At 41.7% G+C, this 16,065-nt stretch overlaps 1 protein-coding gene across 1 annotated transcript in view; it reads right to left on the bottom strand.

The window, feature by feature from the left end:
* Positions 1 to 305: 305 nt before the first annotated feature.
* LOC147633872 (DNA-directed RNA polymerases IV and V subunit 2-like) overlaps positions 306 to 16,065 on the bottom strand; it is an 82,783-nt gene continuing 67,023 nt past the window's right edge. The window contains exons 6-7 of the mRNA XM_086804927.1: positions 1,262 to 2,454; positions 306 to 1,169 (exon numbers count right to left, since the gene is read on the bottom strand). Coding sequence (XP_086661053.1) covers positions 689 to 1,169; positions 1,262 to 2,454 — 1,674 coding nt within the window. The 3' untranslated portion in view covers positions 306 to 688. The remainder of the gene's footprint in view (positions 1,170 to 1,261; positions 2,455 to 16,065) is intronic.

The following is a 16,065-nucleotide window of genomic DNA, read 5'->3' as shown; positions in this document are numbered from 1 at the left end:
GCATATCTTGTGAAGTGTAGTGGTCCATGAATCATCTTGATTGGATCATTACCATTAATCATCACTTAGCGAGTTTGAATTCTTAGGTGTCATTACATTAAGGGCATTTAGGGCACACAAAGGTCATAAACTACACACACCTTGTCCTCCAGTTGGGATAAGATAAGAGGTGGGTATGGGTTTGTGATCGGGAAGGGATAAGTCCAAGTTCCGCAAGCGGCATCCGAGCCGATTGTAGATGGGCACTCCAGTTACTACTACAGAAGGATCTATATAAAAAAAAGACGCAATTTGGCCACACTGCGTTTTCCTCAAGGGACCTGAAAGAAATCCTATGCCCTTCTTTGAGAGTTGAAATTCAGAATATTCTATTCATCAAAGACGAACAGAATTTTAAAGGGCCCCCACAATCATTTTTATAAACCTCTGTAATAGAGCCCTCACAATCATTTTTATAAACCTTTGTACAAGTACAGAACCTTGGAATCCTCTCTGAGAGCCATATGATGCCCTGTTGTAGATGCCAGACAAAACGTTTTCTAGTCAGGTGTCCAAGTAATCTATTCAGGTGTTTAAGTATTCTATTCAGTCTGCAGGTGCACGATTCCAAAAATCCAGAGCTGCGAATCACATGAAAAAAACCTGTAAAAACAGCCCTCTAGGCATTACAGAAGCTCGACTGAGCTTCTCAATCTAATTCAGTTTTGAGCCGCATGAATATGCCCATACTCAGGAGCTCCTGATATAATAGCTTGCAAGCATATGGTATTTCTACATGCACAATATGCTTACTGGTCTTGCAAAACCTGCATACACGAGTGTAACCCTTCATATCTTTTGTAGCCATGGTGTTGCACCCTTGGCAAACATGCACTTGATATGGGTCAGAGAGGAAGAACAACCTTTCCTGTATATTTGCACTAGTCCCATGCCCAAGTAGGCAGTCTCTTTCCATCTCACCAGTTCTGATACCACCATGCCTTCTGCGGTCATCTACAGGTTGACGTGTAAGAGGATGAGTGGGCCCTTGCCTTCTGTACTTGAATTGATCTTCTGCCATTTTCATTAGTCTCTGATAAAAGGCTGGCCCAATAAATATGTTAGCTTCAATCCTCTCACCTGTCTGACCATGTATCATTGCTTCGTTCCCCCATCGTTCATAACCCAGCCTGAAAACAGAAAAAGGTTCTTGATTTCATCACGAAAGAAAGTCATGCAAAAATGTACTGATTAATACTTGGTTCACAAACATGCTACTTACTGATGCAATTCTTCTTTAATAGAATCGAGAGATTTGTGCGTGTAAGCGGTCCCATCACATCTTCGACCTCCTATTGCAGCAACTTTGCCAAGATGACTTTCTAACAACTGTCCAATGGTTTGCCGTGAGGGGAATGCATGTGGATTTATGATAATGTCAGGAACCACACCTTTACTTGTGAAGGGAAGCTCATATTCTGGTATGATCAAACCTATGACCCCTTTCTGGCCATGCATAGAGGAAAACTTATCACCCACTATTGGTGACCGTTTCTCTCTTAATGTCACCCTTGCAATTGTTTTTTCATTACCATCTGCAGTGAGTGTCACACGATCAACACGTCCTTTCTCACATGATTTGAGATCCATGCTTCTATCTTGAAACAAGGCATTTGTCTGCTCTGAAGAAACCTTTCCAAAGATGACATCCCTTGGACAGAGATTGGCACCTATAAAAGGCATTCCATCACTCTCTAGCTTGTCATATGCTGAATATGGTCTATTATTTTTCCGAGTGTCTGAAGCTGCAGGCTTCATCAAAGTTTCAATTTCCTGATCGAAAACACAAGAAAAGCCCCGATAATGCATGGAGTTGAACAGTCCACGCTCAATTGAAGACTGATTCATCACAATGGAATCCTCTTCATTGAAGCCCAAGAAAGGGCACACGGCAACAATGGCATTTTGGCCATTTGCCAGCTCATGTTTGTTAAGGAAGCACGAAACCCTTGTGCTCACTAGAGGCCTTTGAGGGTAGAATAAACTTTGGCCAGTTTTATCCAGTCTTGCTTGCAAGCAAGTTGTGTAGTATCCTATTGCTTGTCTACAATGCTTTTGTGATTGGTGCATCACCCTAACAGTATGATTGTGGTTTGCAAACGGTATTTGTGATGCCCCAAGCCCAAACATGTATGACGGGTGAAGCTCACAATGTGTAAACTGTTTGGAATGGCCATTCTTCCTAACATCCTCAAGGTTAGCTGCAATCATACATCTTGTTTCTTCCTCTGGTCCCACATACTCAATAATACCTGCCTCCAAAAGCTCCATGATAGTCAGCTTTCCTTTAGAATCAAGCTTTTGTTTGGTTTCCAAAGGCCACTTCTCTCTGACAATTATCAATGGCCTTAATATACGACCTGAATCACACAAAATTCTGACCTCCTTTTGAGCAACATCTTCTGAAATTTCTACCTGTCATTGAATATTATCAAAACCACGCACTTGTTTTCATGTGTGAGCATACACAGAAAACAAGATGCAGCACAGGAAATAGAAACAATGGTTAACAATTTCTAGTCAGACCACACTTCTCTCCTTTTTAACATGCAGAGTTCATAAATTGTGCTAAAATCATTTGAGACATTCAAGGACTTAGCGACATCAGTTGCAAAGTGATTTTGCCCACAAAGAGGTTTCAACCTGGTAAAACATAACATCCAAAGACCTGAAGTTATCCAGAGAAAAATCTCCCTATACATATAATCACTGACAGGGGAGCCAATCAGGAAGAGAAATCCTGGCAATCCCTACCACTGAAGACAAGATGACGGGGCTTTCACCCCTTGTACACAATGGAGTCCTGCATTTGGTCTCTGCAGATCTGGAAAAGCTCCCTGCAATCCGTTCCAAATGGAAGACAGTGTAGTGAGGAGAGTTTGTATGTAAAAGATCTGGGTAGCTTCATGCTAGTAGCTCTTCCAATCAGACACAAGCACCAAATACAAGGGATAATTTGCACTTAACCTCTCTCTCTCTCTCTCTCTCTCTTTTCTATTGCTAGGAAGCTAGACTCTCTCTCTCTCTCTCTCTCTCTCTCACTCAAATTTCCATTCTCTCTCTCTCATAATGCCTCCTAAGGTTAGGAAAAGAGCTAAGAAGGCCAATTCTTGGTCATGGTGGGATGAGATGGATGTCCTTGAAGAAGGTAGTAGAGGGGGACCTAGGAAATGGAAATGTCGCTATTGCAACATTAGCAAATACGCAGGAGCTAGCCGGGTTCAAGGACATCTTATCCATGAAGCTAGTCAAGAAATACACCCTTGTGCATTAATCCCTGCCAAGAAAAGAAGGGAGCTTGAAACCAGGCATAATGCTGTCCTTTTTCATGCTCCCCCTCCAAGGTCTATGGCTGTAAACCCTTCATTTTTTACAGCTCCTTCTGATCATTCTCAAACCACCAACTTCTCAGCAACTGTTCACTCCTCTTCCGTGCATCAACCACCCCTTAGAGGCACCCAACGCACTCTTGTTACCTCTTGGGATCCACGCAAAAGTGAAGTAGCAAATGCAGTTGTTGCAAGGATTGTTTACCATGACCACATTGCGTTCAATGTGGCAAGGTCTCCCTACTTTCGGGAAATGATCCACCTCATTTCTGAGTTTGGGCCTACCTATACTCTCCCTTCCTTGGAGCGGCTCAAGACCACCCTCCTGCTAAAGTAGAAGAAAGCCATTGATCTTGCCATGTAAAATGTGAAAGAAGGGTGGCCATCCATCATCAGTGATGGACGGAGTGACAGCCGATCTCGTTCTATCCATGGCATCATGGCCTACTCTCGGGGCAACGACTCGTCTTTCCATGATGCCTCTCCAACAAGCAAATCTTCAGATGTAATTGTGGAGGATTTGGGCAGAAGCAATCAAGCAAGTTGGTGCTGCACAGTTATCTAAGTCATCAGCGATGGAGAGAATTCGAACCGAGCAGCAAGCGAAAAGCTTTTGACAAGGAATCCACATGCATTGCACATGGATTGAATGATCTCTTGAAGAATATTGATGCCCTCCCTTGGGTTGTTCCCTGCATAGCACAGGATAAAGAGATTGTCAGCTTTCTTACGCAGCACACTTCATTCTCTCCGAATTCAGGGGACGATCTCCAAACAAGGACCTACTCAAATATTCCAATACTCACTTTGCCTACAATTTTCTCATGCTGGAGAGATTGATGGAGGACTCAAGCAGATAGTGGTAAGTGATGAGTGGAACAATTGACCAACCTCTCACAGCACACAGGGAAGAGCTTACTACAACCATACCATGGATGATAGCTTATGGGAGCAAGTGAAGGATGATGTCGACATCACCAAGCCTATATGTAAATGTCGTAATCTACTTCCTTACGAACCATCCCCACCCAAATATGTTTCGTCCTCGAAACATGCACAAAGTAAAAGCATAGTATGGATGGTTTGCATAAGCACCAACATGAACCACTTCACACTTCTTTGCCAAAGTTGTCCAAAAGCTATTCAAAAGAGCATGATTTGAACCTTTGAGAACTCCAAAACTTCATGTAATGCTCCCCAACTCATTGTCAATCATGGCTAAGAAGTGTATATATCAATTACATCCATTTGAACCTCTTTTATGCCTCATAACAGTAAATTACAGCAAGCTGTTTTTTACTGTTTTGACTCAAGAATGCACCTCGGATGGATCAAAAAGGTGTTCCATCCCCTCCAACATTGAGACAGACTGCCATGTTGCTTCATCTTGAGGTAAACCTTTCCACTTGACAAGGTATTCACGCAAAGTGCGATTGCGCAACACCTCCTCTCTTTCTCCCAACACCTTCTCGGGAATGTACTCCACCATGCCATCTTCACTCATGGGTGGAAGCTTATCCAATACTTGCACCTCCGGCCCAACATATGCCTTCAAATGTGATAAGTGAAAGACATCATGTATTCTTGTAGTAGATGGCAGTAGCAATTGATAAGCCACTTCACCAACCCTTCTCAATACTTCGTATGGCCCATAATAACGGTGTGCAAGCTTTGTGTTGGTACTACTTATGAGAGATCCATATCGAGTCTTAGGTATCCTCAAGAACACAAAGTCCCCTTCTTTGAATTCCAGTGGCCTTCAATGTGCATCTTCATAATGCTTCATCTTCTCTAGAGAGTTCTTGATGTTCCCTTTGCATGTTTGCAAAAGAGCTTGCATTCTTTCCACTTTCTTCTTGCATGTGGACTTGCATTCTCTTGCTTGAATGCTACGATCTGTACATGAACCTTGTAGCCATGCATAGCCTCAAAAGGTGCCATTCCAATACTACTATGATAGGTGCTATTGTAGGCGAACACTGCCAAATACAACCAATCGTCCCATGCATGTTGCATTTCATAGCAATAATGCCTCACATAAGTCTTAAGCCACTTATTGACCCTCTCGGTTTGGCCATCGGTTTCCGGATGATAGGCCGTACTAGAAGTCAACTTAGTGCCTATGCTAACAAACAATGTATGCCAATATATACCCATAAACTTCATCTCGATCACCCACTATTTGCTGCAGCATACCATGCAACTTTAACACATTTTTCATGAATTGGTGTGCCACCATAGATGCCAAGTGTCTCACTTTTGTTGGTACAAAATGGACAGCTTTTGTCAATCGGTCAACTACCATATAGATGCTATCCCATCCCCTCTTGGTAGAATGCAAGCCGGTAATGAAATCCATAGCAATATGCATCCGTTTACCCTCCGGAATAGGTAAAGGCTGAAGCAAACCACCGGACTTGTGTATGGGATCCTTGTTGAGTTGACCAGGCATACACTTAGCAACATACTCTTTGACTTCCCTCCATTGGCCTTTCCAATGAAAGCACTTCCTTATGGCATCATAGGTTTTGAACAAACCCAAATGTTCCGCTATGGGAGTAGAATGCATCTCATCCATGACCTTTTTCTTGAAGGATGAGTGGGGTACAAGATACACCCTTTCCTTGTGATAGAGAAGACCATTTTATAACCGAAAATGAGATAAATCATCACAAACACCATGCTGTAATTTCTGCACTATTTGTGAAGCCTCATCATCAAGCATATATTCCTCTTGAATCTCCTCAATCCAATCATTATGCACTTCCGTGATGGCCGATAAAGAACATGCCCACATTCTAGAAAGTGAATCCGCCACCACATTCTCCTTTCCCTTCTATATGTGATCTCAAAATCATATTGTTGAAGAGTAGCCAACCACCTTCTTTGCTTACATGAGAGATTTGATTGTGATAGAAGAATTGAAGAACCCTATCGTCACTTCGTACATAAAACTTGCTTCCATAAAGATAGTGATGCCATTTCTTGATTGCATGCAAAATAGTAATCATCTCTTGGTCATACACATGCATCTCCATCTCTTTGTCATCAAGTTTGTGCCTTTCATAAGCAATGACCCCATGGTCTTGATACAACACCGCACCAATGCCTCTTCGACATGCATCCGCTCTAATAGTGAAAGGCTTGGAGAAATCCGGACATACCAAGATAGGTGCCGAAGTAAGCATTCTTTTCAGCTCATCAAAACTCTTTTGTGCCATTACATCCCAAAAGAATGCCTCTTTCTTCAACTTACCCATCAAAGGAGCCGCTATATGTGCATACTTCTCAATGAACCGGCGATAGAATGATGAGAGACCTAAGAATCCCCTCACTTGAGTGAGATTGGTGGCAGTAGGCCAATTCTTCACACATTCCACCTTCTTAGGGTCCACCTTTATGCCATCAATGCTCACAATGTGACCAAAGTATTTCATCTCTTTTGCCATGAACGTACACTTGGTTTCTTTGGCACACAATTGGTTGGTTCTCAATGCATCAAATACCTCTTTCACATGAACCAAGTACTCCTCTTCACTCTTGCTATACACCAATATGTCATTGAAAAAACACCAATACAAACTTGAAGAGGAATGGCTGTAGCACTTTATGCATCAATGCTTGAAAAGTGACCGGTGCATTACATAACCCAAGCGGCATCACCATGAAACGATAGAGACCTCTTTCGGTATGAAATGCCGTCTTATTGATTTGGGTGCAGAGCTTGGTTTTACTCGGATCTCGGATCAGCAGAGGATGCATTGCTAGATATTTGGGATGCCAAGTTGGGATTGATATTTCTCCGGCACAGCAGTTTGCTCCGGTACTTATGAGTATGCGGAAGAAGCTCCTCCATTGGAGCTCCAGGAGATTAGATTTAGCCTCCAGAGCTTTGGTGGGGACTAATCAAGTTTTGCTTGCCTCAGCTTGGTTTATTGCCTCTTGTTGGTGCTTCTCTCATGCGTGCATTGGCCAATTGAGGAGATTGATCCGCAATTTCTCTGGTAGGGTTTGGATGGCACCTCAGACACTCATGCCAGGGTAGCTTGGCTCATAGTTATTCAACCCAAAAGAGAGGGGGGCTTGAATATTATCGATCCGAATGTTCAGTGCAGGGCGTTGCTTTGCAAACTTGTGGTCAAAGGTTTCCTACCAGGCACTGAGCCTTGGAAGGATTTCTTCTCGTCTCAGATTTTCGGATGTACACCCAGGGTCGGGAGAGACTGGATGCCCAGCACATTTTTTTTGTTCACAGAGGCTGATATTAGGGCACCATCTTCCCCTCTTATTGCAGCCATTGTCAGAGCATGGAGACGCATGAGATATTTTTTGCGACAAAGGCTTCTTAGGTCTTTGGACGAGGCTGCCAAACAACCTATTATGTGGAAGGAGTTCATTAGGGATGAGGCTGGTCGGCCACTTGGTGCATCTCGTTATATGCAGTGGTCAGGATGGGAGAGATGTGCATACACAGTTCTTGCTTGGAAGACCTTTAAGAGTCTTCCGGAGGATCGGAGAGCTACATCCATGCAGCATCTTAGGGGCTCTCGCATTCGTATGGATCAGATTGATGCAACTATTCCGCATGAGTGGCTTTCTGGGACCTTTCATGGAGACTATCATCCGAGTTGGCTGGGAGTTTTTTCGAGGATAGGCATACCTCTGCAGGTCATTGCTCTTCCGGGCCAAGAGGATACAGATTGCCGCATTTACTCTATCATGCCTGGTGGGAGATTGAGGAGATGTAGTATGGAGGAGATCATTCCAGATACTAGGCTTAGTCCAGTGAGGATTGTTGGTCGCTCGAGGAAGCACTGGTTCATTGACCCTTCTCCTCAGATAGTGACTCATGGCTCTTGGTGTTTGTGGTTATATGATGGCAGTCCTATCAGATATCTTCAGTGGGATCCAGGAGAGTGGGAGTGGATTGATGCCTTCGATCCTTTGAAAAGCCTTCCTTTTTCAGAATGCCAGGCTTCTCCTCACTCGACAGATGCATAGGATCCCTACTCTCAAGCCTCATTGGGAGAGCTATCATATTTCTCCAGTGATACAGCGCAGATATTGGCATAGACTTTGGCACTCATACAGAAGGAGCTAGATCTCTCATTTCTTTTGGTTATTCTTACATGGTGGTCTCCCCACCAATCAGTGGAGATCAGTTTTCGGTGTAGCACCTTCCTGTGCTAGGTGTGCGGCAGATTCTAAGACCGTACAACATTGTTTATGGAGATGCAGCACTGCACAACAGATTTTGAGTTTTGTATCCCAACTTATGGGAAAATTTAGTGGCCGAGCCATGCATGTGACTTGGGGGACAGTTGCTTGGCTCTCCCAGTCCGGTCCACAGCTTTTTTATAAGAACAGTGGTACAGATTCTGCTATTTTCATTTGTAGAGGTATTTCCCAGTATGGTTTATTACAAGATGTTCCTCACTCTGATTATACACCCCCTAGACAGAGAATTGACACCAGTTAGGAGATTATTGCAAGTATTACAGCATGGCAGGTCTGGAGAGCTAGATGCACAGAGGCTATTGAGGGTGTCCAGATTTTTGGGTCTCAGTGCATTAGTACTATATGGGGTGATATCATCCATACTCTTATGGCTACTTGGACTCGCATTCAGGGACCCTCTCGTTTTGCGGAGGCGAAGCGTGTGATATTTATGCGGGAATGGGACCATGTCATCTTCTTTTCCTTTAATACCACAGGTCTTACACATGGTTGAAATCACCTTACATATTGGGGTGATTCTATTCTTTTCTGGCTTATAGCTGTGATTGCTGTATGTTTTTCTCATACTTAATAGAAGTCTCTTTCTATTTTATTTTATTTTTTTAAAAAAAAACCTTTCCAGTGTGTAAAGCTTATAAGTTGTCCTGTCACTTATTAGTGTGAACCTGCACCCAAATTATTAGTATGTGAAAAGATAAAGCTGTAAATTGGGTTTTTGGGGACACTTACCACCTACCAAACACATGTAGACCGCTTGTCAGTCCCAAACAAGTGTGCACATACACGTCGCGACAGGGTGCCCAGGCGTCCACAGCCCCAATGACATCGCAGGCAAAAATCTCAAGCATTGTCCAGGCAAACAAGGCAAGTCATCCAAAGGTAAAATCAAAGTCATGCACAGACATGAGTGCAGCTAGACTGGAAGAAACACCCATCTCCTTAGCTGTATCAGCTAAACTGTCCAGGGCTCAAGATCCTTCCGGAACCTTCCCAGAACATAAATACAGAAAATATCCAGGATAGCTAGTCCCAGGGAATCACATCATGTCAGGCTGGTATGGGTCCTTTTAGAACTCATAATTGTACAATGCATATTTCTTCGTGGGTTTTCACCTCGCACTAAAATTTCCCGTTAGTAATATATCATTACTAAAAAAAATGTGTGTGTGTGTGTGTAAAGGCTTACACGTTGCTCTTACTGCCATCCTTCTTTTGGGTTGTCATCCGTCTGTACATGTCTTTCTATGATGTGGGTTGTCGCTTGTCATTTCCTGCCTCTCTGTGGATTGTCGTTTGTCTTTGCCAAGGTCTACCGCCTGTCTATACATGTTGGGCGTCCTATTTTCTCTTCCTTCCTGCTAGTTGTCGCTTCTTCTTGTTCTTTGTTGTTGTCTCCGCTTTCTGCTCTTCCTCTTGGCTTGTGTGTGTGTGTGAGTCTGTATTTTTTTTTTCCTTGCTTGGTTTTTGAAATGGAATAGCAAAGCAACATGTTGTCTACTCTCATGGTGGAGATAAGGTTCGAGAGAAAATGGATCCTTAGAGACTCAAAGAATCAGTTGTGAACCATGATAACTCGGATGCATAGTACATGTTTAATGTATTGGCTTATTATGCTGCACATGGCTTTTGTGAAGTAGTACTCTCAAAACCAATACACAAGTAGCAATTGTTAGAAAAATCGTCATTTTTCTAAAGTCATTAGATGGTGCATGTGCTTCCATGGACACCCAGTAGATTTCTTTGATGCACAACCAAGATTGGCTCAAATGTTAGGCATTGTCATCTATCCCCCATGTATATTGGATAAAAGAAATAGATTCTGTATTTTATGGATACATATAAACGCACTCCACTATCCATTGTAGTAGAGATTGATGATGTCTATATGGGAGAAAAATATTACGAACTGAAATGGGGAGTATTTGCATGAGCATGCTACACTTGTCATAAGCTTGGATATTTGGCCTCCATGTGACTTATTGCTTGGCGAAATGCAATAAGTCACATGGATGCACTTGACATTTGGCCGGCCACATGCCTTGATAAGAAGGGGTATACCTTTCATCATAATGCTTATACATCTTGCAAGCCAAGGCTCTCCCATTTTGTGTAATAGAAATGGAGTGTTCTCTCTCCCTTACTCTCTCGCAACTCTAATGTAGCATGAGGCAAGAATGAATTTTATGGTTCACAACAACAGAAAGCAACTATAGACGCGCTTGATAGATGCGCAAAATAGCGGGCACGTCTATAGGCGTTGCTTGAATAGAGAAATTACGGGCGCGTCTAATAGCGCGTGTATTGACGCGTCTATTCGCGCGTCTACACTGAGAATCTAACACTGCGTCTAACAGCGCGTCTATTTACGTGTGTATTAGCGCGTCTATTAGTGCGTCTACACTGAGAATTAGATGCGTATTTAGACGCAAAACAGAGAATACAAAAAGTGAGATTTTGGTGTAGGCTGGTAAATGTACATCACTGCTTTCCAAAAATTGCCCATGATTACCAAAGCACATAATTTTAACAAAAACATCAATGCTTGATCTTTTCGTGTTGGAAAATAATTCTTCCAATTCTATCCTCTTAGCTCGTTCTTTATTTAATTGAGCTTGAAGAGATAGAAGTTTCTCAAAAATAGAAGGAAGTTATGGATTTGACATGATGAGGAATAGAGAGAGAGAGAGAGAGAGAGAGAGAGAGAGAGAGAGAAATAAAATTACAAAAACTTGATAATAATTAAGATAAGCAAATAACAATATGTGAAGAGTAGACTAACTTACGGTCCTTGCTTTGAATTTGTTGAAGTCATATGTTGTCGCAATTTTGTGGAGCAAGAATTCCTAATTTCAAGTGTCCAAAGCCCGTAAGTGGTATTTGAAGCCTTCAAGATAAATTTGTTGAAGTAGGCCAATTGTGCTTTGAAATGGTTGCCTTTGTCGCCAAAAAACAATTTTGGTGAAATCAGCTTTTGTAGTGATCCAGTTATGACTCAGATCTTTGGAATCCTTTAGAAGCCTTCAAATGTTTCTTGAAGAGATGCTTGGAGAGAAGCTTTTTGTTGAGGGATTGTAAAAGCTTGCAATATAAAGCGTTATGGTTTTAAAGCTTTGGTTAATTTGCTTTTTAAAGCTTTGGTTAATTTGCCTCAGTTGTTGAAGAGAGAGAGAAGCTCCATTTGTTAAATGATACTTGGATTGATCCTTTTACATGTAGAATGTGGGTGGATTACACTTTGCGACTTTCCAATCATGCTCCTATATTGCTAAGTTTGAACTTTGACATGCCACTAGAGGATTTACAGCTATCAAGATTTTTGCTGATGAACAATAGCTATTTGACGCATCCGTATTTCACAGACATGGTTGCCAATGTGGTCCTTGCTTTGATTGCTGAAATTTATGAATTTATGGATATTTCTTGGTATCATTTTGCATCCTGAATGCAAGGGGTGATTCCAGATTATGGTTAATGGTATATGGGCGAGGAGAAAGAAAATTAGGCACTTGAAAAAACAACTACAAACTCTTGAAGAAACTAGCCATTTTCACCCCTTGTTTCCTCAGGAAGAAGACCATATATGTTATTACAAGCATCAACTCAAATTGAATAATTATAGAAAGATGCAAAAGTGGCAACTCAGGTCCAAACAAAAGCCTATCCTAGACAAGGGCTACTCCTCTAAAGCTTTCTTTAAAAGCTTACAAGCGACCAGACAAAAACAATGTATCTCACGAGTGTGAAAGGACAATGGAGAGTGGACACAAAATGTACTGCAACTAGAGTAGGAATGTGGCAAGTTTTTGCATCGCCTCCTACTGAAACCCTACTATGATGCACCCTTGTACAGAATTGCTACGTGTAAAAGAAATAATGGATGTGTAGGAAGCCTTTGAAATAGAAAGCCTATTTACGTCTATGGAGATAGACCATGCAATCAAGGCTTTAGGCAAATGGCAATCTCCTGGATGGGATGGGTTGACTGTGGAATTATTTTTGGAATTCTAATACCTGTTTGAGCATCCATTATTGCTTATGATCAACCAATCATGGCTACAAGGTGTTATGCCATCGTCCCGAAAAGGACTAGTCAAACTAGTCTCAAAGAAGCAACTATGTCGAAATCTTTCAAATTGACATCCAATTACTCTTATGCATGTTATTTAGAAGATCGTCACTAAGATGATAACTCGAAGAGCCAAAAAGATACTACACATAGGGTTACATCAAGCCCAATATGATTTTGTACCTAGAAGGCAAATCACAGATAACTTTTGTAATGCTTTTGTGGGCATCGAATACACAATAGGATGTACTCTTGCTGCGGATAGATTCAATGGGAGTTCACAACTGCAATGATAGAAAAACTTGGTTTTGGGCCTAAAATGCAGCATGTCATTTACTGACTCTATTAAGAGAGTATAGCACATTGTATACTAGCCAAAGGATTGTCCTGTCCTTGGATATTGGGCAAAAGATTTACTTGTCCTTGGATATTGAGTAAATCAATCAAGTAAGGTTTCCCTTTCAATATGCAATTGCCACTCACCCTTTGCTTCTATATATGGACAAATTTGCAGATCAAGAATTTTGCATGGTTTGCAATTGCCAAATGGTCATAATTTAGTGGCGCACGCTTATGCTAATGATTCCTTTTTCTTCCCAAAAAACACTCCGCAAGATTTGCAAACCCTTATGAGGGCTCTCCAATTGTTTGGGAAAGCTGCAAGATTCTTTATCAATTTCCAAAAATCCAAATGGCTACCACTTAGAGCATCAGATTGGCACACTTTATTATTGCGTGTGCGTGTGCAAGCCCAGTGGGGCGTGCAATGACAAACTCAACCATGTGTCCAAGAGATAAAGATATAGAGAGCGAGGGGAGAGATGGAAGGGAATAGGGATCTTGAACACAGTACACCACATTGAGCGGGGAACATGCCCCGCCCCCTTTCAGGAATTTATTCAGGAACAATCCACGAGCACGCTGGCTACGATCAATACAATCAATGAATACAAAACAAACAGATATGCTAATGTAGGATATCCAAGTCGATGTCGAGGCACGAGATCTTTGATGCCGAGCACACCACGGGGATGACGCACAAGTATCTCTCACCGGGCTAGTACCAAATCTAATATCCAAATCCAAATCCAATGAATCCAAATCCAAGTCCAAGCCCAAGTCCAAGATATATGTTTAAGTTCCATGTTCATGTCCAAGTTCCATGCCCAAGCTCTATGTCCAAGTTCTCCATGTCTATGTTCCATGTCCAAGCTCTATGTCCAAGTTTATATCCAAGTTCAAGTAGTCCAAGTTCCCATGAGTAATCTCCACAACTCCTACAATCTTGTCGATGAAGAAAACCATGGAAAAGCTCTTTCTGGCAAGAAAACTGATATAAAACCTGTTTTAATGGTTTTTGGGTGATAAAAACATCAAAAAATTAATTTTTAGGGTTTTTGGAGCAGTTTTAGGGTTTCTGAAATTTATGTCCATACATGTCCGTACAGCTCTGTACACGCGTCCATATCGCCCATGCATATGCCCAAACAAGTCTAGGACTGACCGTACATCTGAAAAGCAAGTTGGAGAAGGTGTTGATGGCGAAGAAGCTCTCCATGATCATAATGATGCCCACACACACTCCATGATCTCCTTCAATCTTTAATGATCTTGTTCATGGTACTACAAGAGAAGTCCAATCCTTTTTATACTTGTAAGAGACCCTGCTTTTTGCCAAAAAGCCTTCATGCTTTTGCTTTGCCTTTTTATGCTTTGCTTTTCTCTTTTTGCCTTTGCTTTTGCTCTTTTTACTTTTATTAATAAAATATTACTCAACTTTTAGTGCTTTGCTTTTTTGGCTTTAAGACCTTGCTTTTTGGCCTTAGAGCTTCTTTTTGCGAAAGCGCCTTTTAGCTTTTTGGTCCGGCTCAGTCTCCTCTTTCCAATGGTGTCCTTGGCTCGCGGTCAACCCTGTTTGACTTTTTGCTTTTTCTTGCTTTTTGATCAAGAATGGTGCTTTTTCTTAATCAAACCTTATGGACCCTGTCCCCATGTCTTCTTCCACCTGTCTGGTGTCCGGGCATGGGTTTCATCATGTGAAATAGAACTAGGAGAACCAAATAGTTACAGCGTGTGCGTGTGCGTGCGTGTATGTATATGTATATATATGTATAAGTTATCTATATATACATGCACACACATATATACACATACATACATACATATAGTTGCCATTTAAAAAAATCCCTTGCTGCATGTAATAACTCCAAAAGACACATACATACATATACATGTACATACAAACATACATCCGGTCATCGCCATAAAGAAAGTTCCCTTGCTACATATAGTTACTCCAAGACACACACATACATGTGTGTGCGTGTGTGCCCGTGTGTGTGAATGGATTGAGAATAGTTCCATCAATTTTGATGGCTTACATTTTCTTTTTTCTCCCTCTTCTGGCATGGTCTAAATCATGACAAAAAGCATTGAGATCTTTTGGCGAAATTCTCATTATAAGAAGCCCTTGCATCTCCTCAAGTATGAGTTCATATGCTCGCTAAAAATGCATGGAGGGCAACATTCTGAATATCCATTATCATGTTCCGGCATGCAAAGCCACTTTGCTTCAGACTTTTCTTGCACAGCGACAGCCCTGGATGCTTATGGTTGCAACTCTCTGCTTTAATGTGAACAAAGATGCATTTGGCAAATGGCAGCTACCTCACTCGGAACTTTTATTTGGCTATGTGAAGGGTAAGATTTATGTCTCTCATCTCCTTGCAGACTTGAAGCTTGTTCTACAATATATTCACTGGTCAGGTAGACCTCTTGAGACTGGCAATACTTTGAGACAAGAAAGTGTCTTATGGAACCGTGCATTCCCTGCTCCTTTGGCTCTCCGTTCCCCACGAGACGAGCTTACTTTCTTTCTACAACAAGCATTCGGGTTTGCCAAGATGTTATAGGAACAATTGCAACCTTTTACTCCTCTTACAATTGTTCCGGATGGTGAAAGGACAAAAAAATAAATTTTCCATAGGACAGATCCTAGACCTTACCCTACTTTCTCTTTCTCTCACGTGTTCATTCTAATAGGCTTTGGAATATGGATAAGATAGCCAAATAGTGGAAACAAAACCTTCACCAGATGTGGACTAATAAATTGCCATAAAAACAGAGTTTTCCTTTGGCAATGTTTGGATGGAGTGCTACCTGTTGGTGAAACTCTTCCCAAAATAAGGATAATTTCTGCTTCTTGTGTTAGATGCTCAAATCGCAATGAGACTGTGTCTCATTTACTTTGGTCTTGTTTGGATACCAAAAGATTTCTTGCTCACATTATCTATTTCCTTGGCTGCCGGATTTCCAGGATGTTATTTCTCCAAGCAGTTCTAGATCTTTCGGAGAGACTGGCTGATTATGTAAGTTTCCTTGTTTGGACACATT

This window comes from Cibotium barometz, chromosome 11 (genome assembly GCF_041138505.1).
Source record: "Cibotium barometz isolate CiBa-2024 chromosome 11, ASM4113850v1, whole genome shotgun sequence".
Lineage (NCBI taxonomy): Eukaryota > Viridiplantae > Streptophyta > Polypodiopsida > Cyatheales > Cibotiaceae > Cibotium > Cibotium barometz.
Note: the sequence above shows the minus strand (reverse complement) of the source record. Positions and strands in the feature narration are given on the sequence as shown.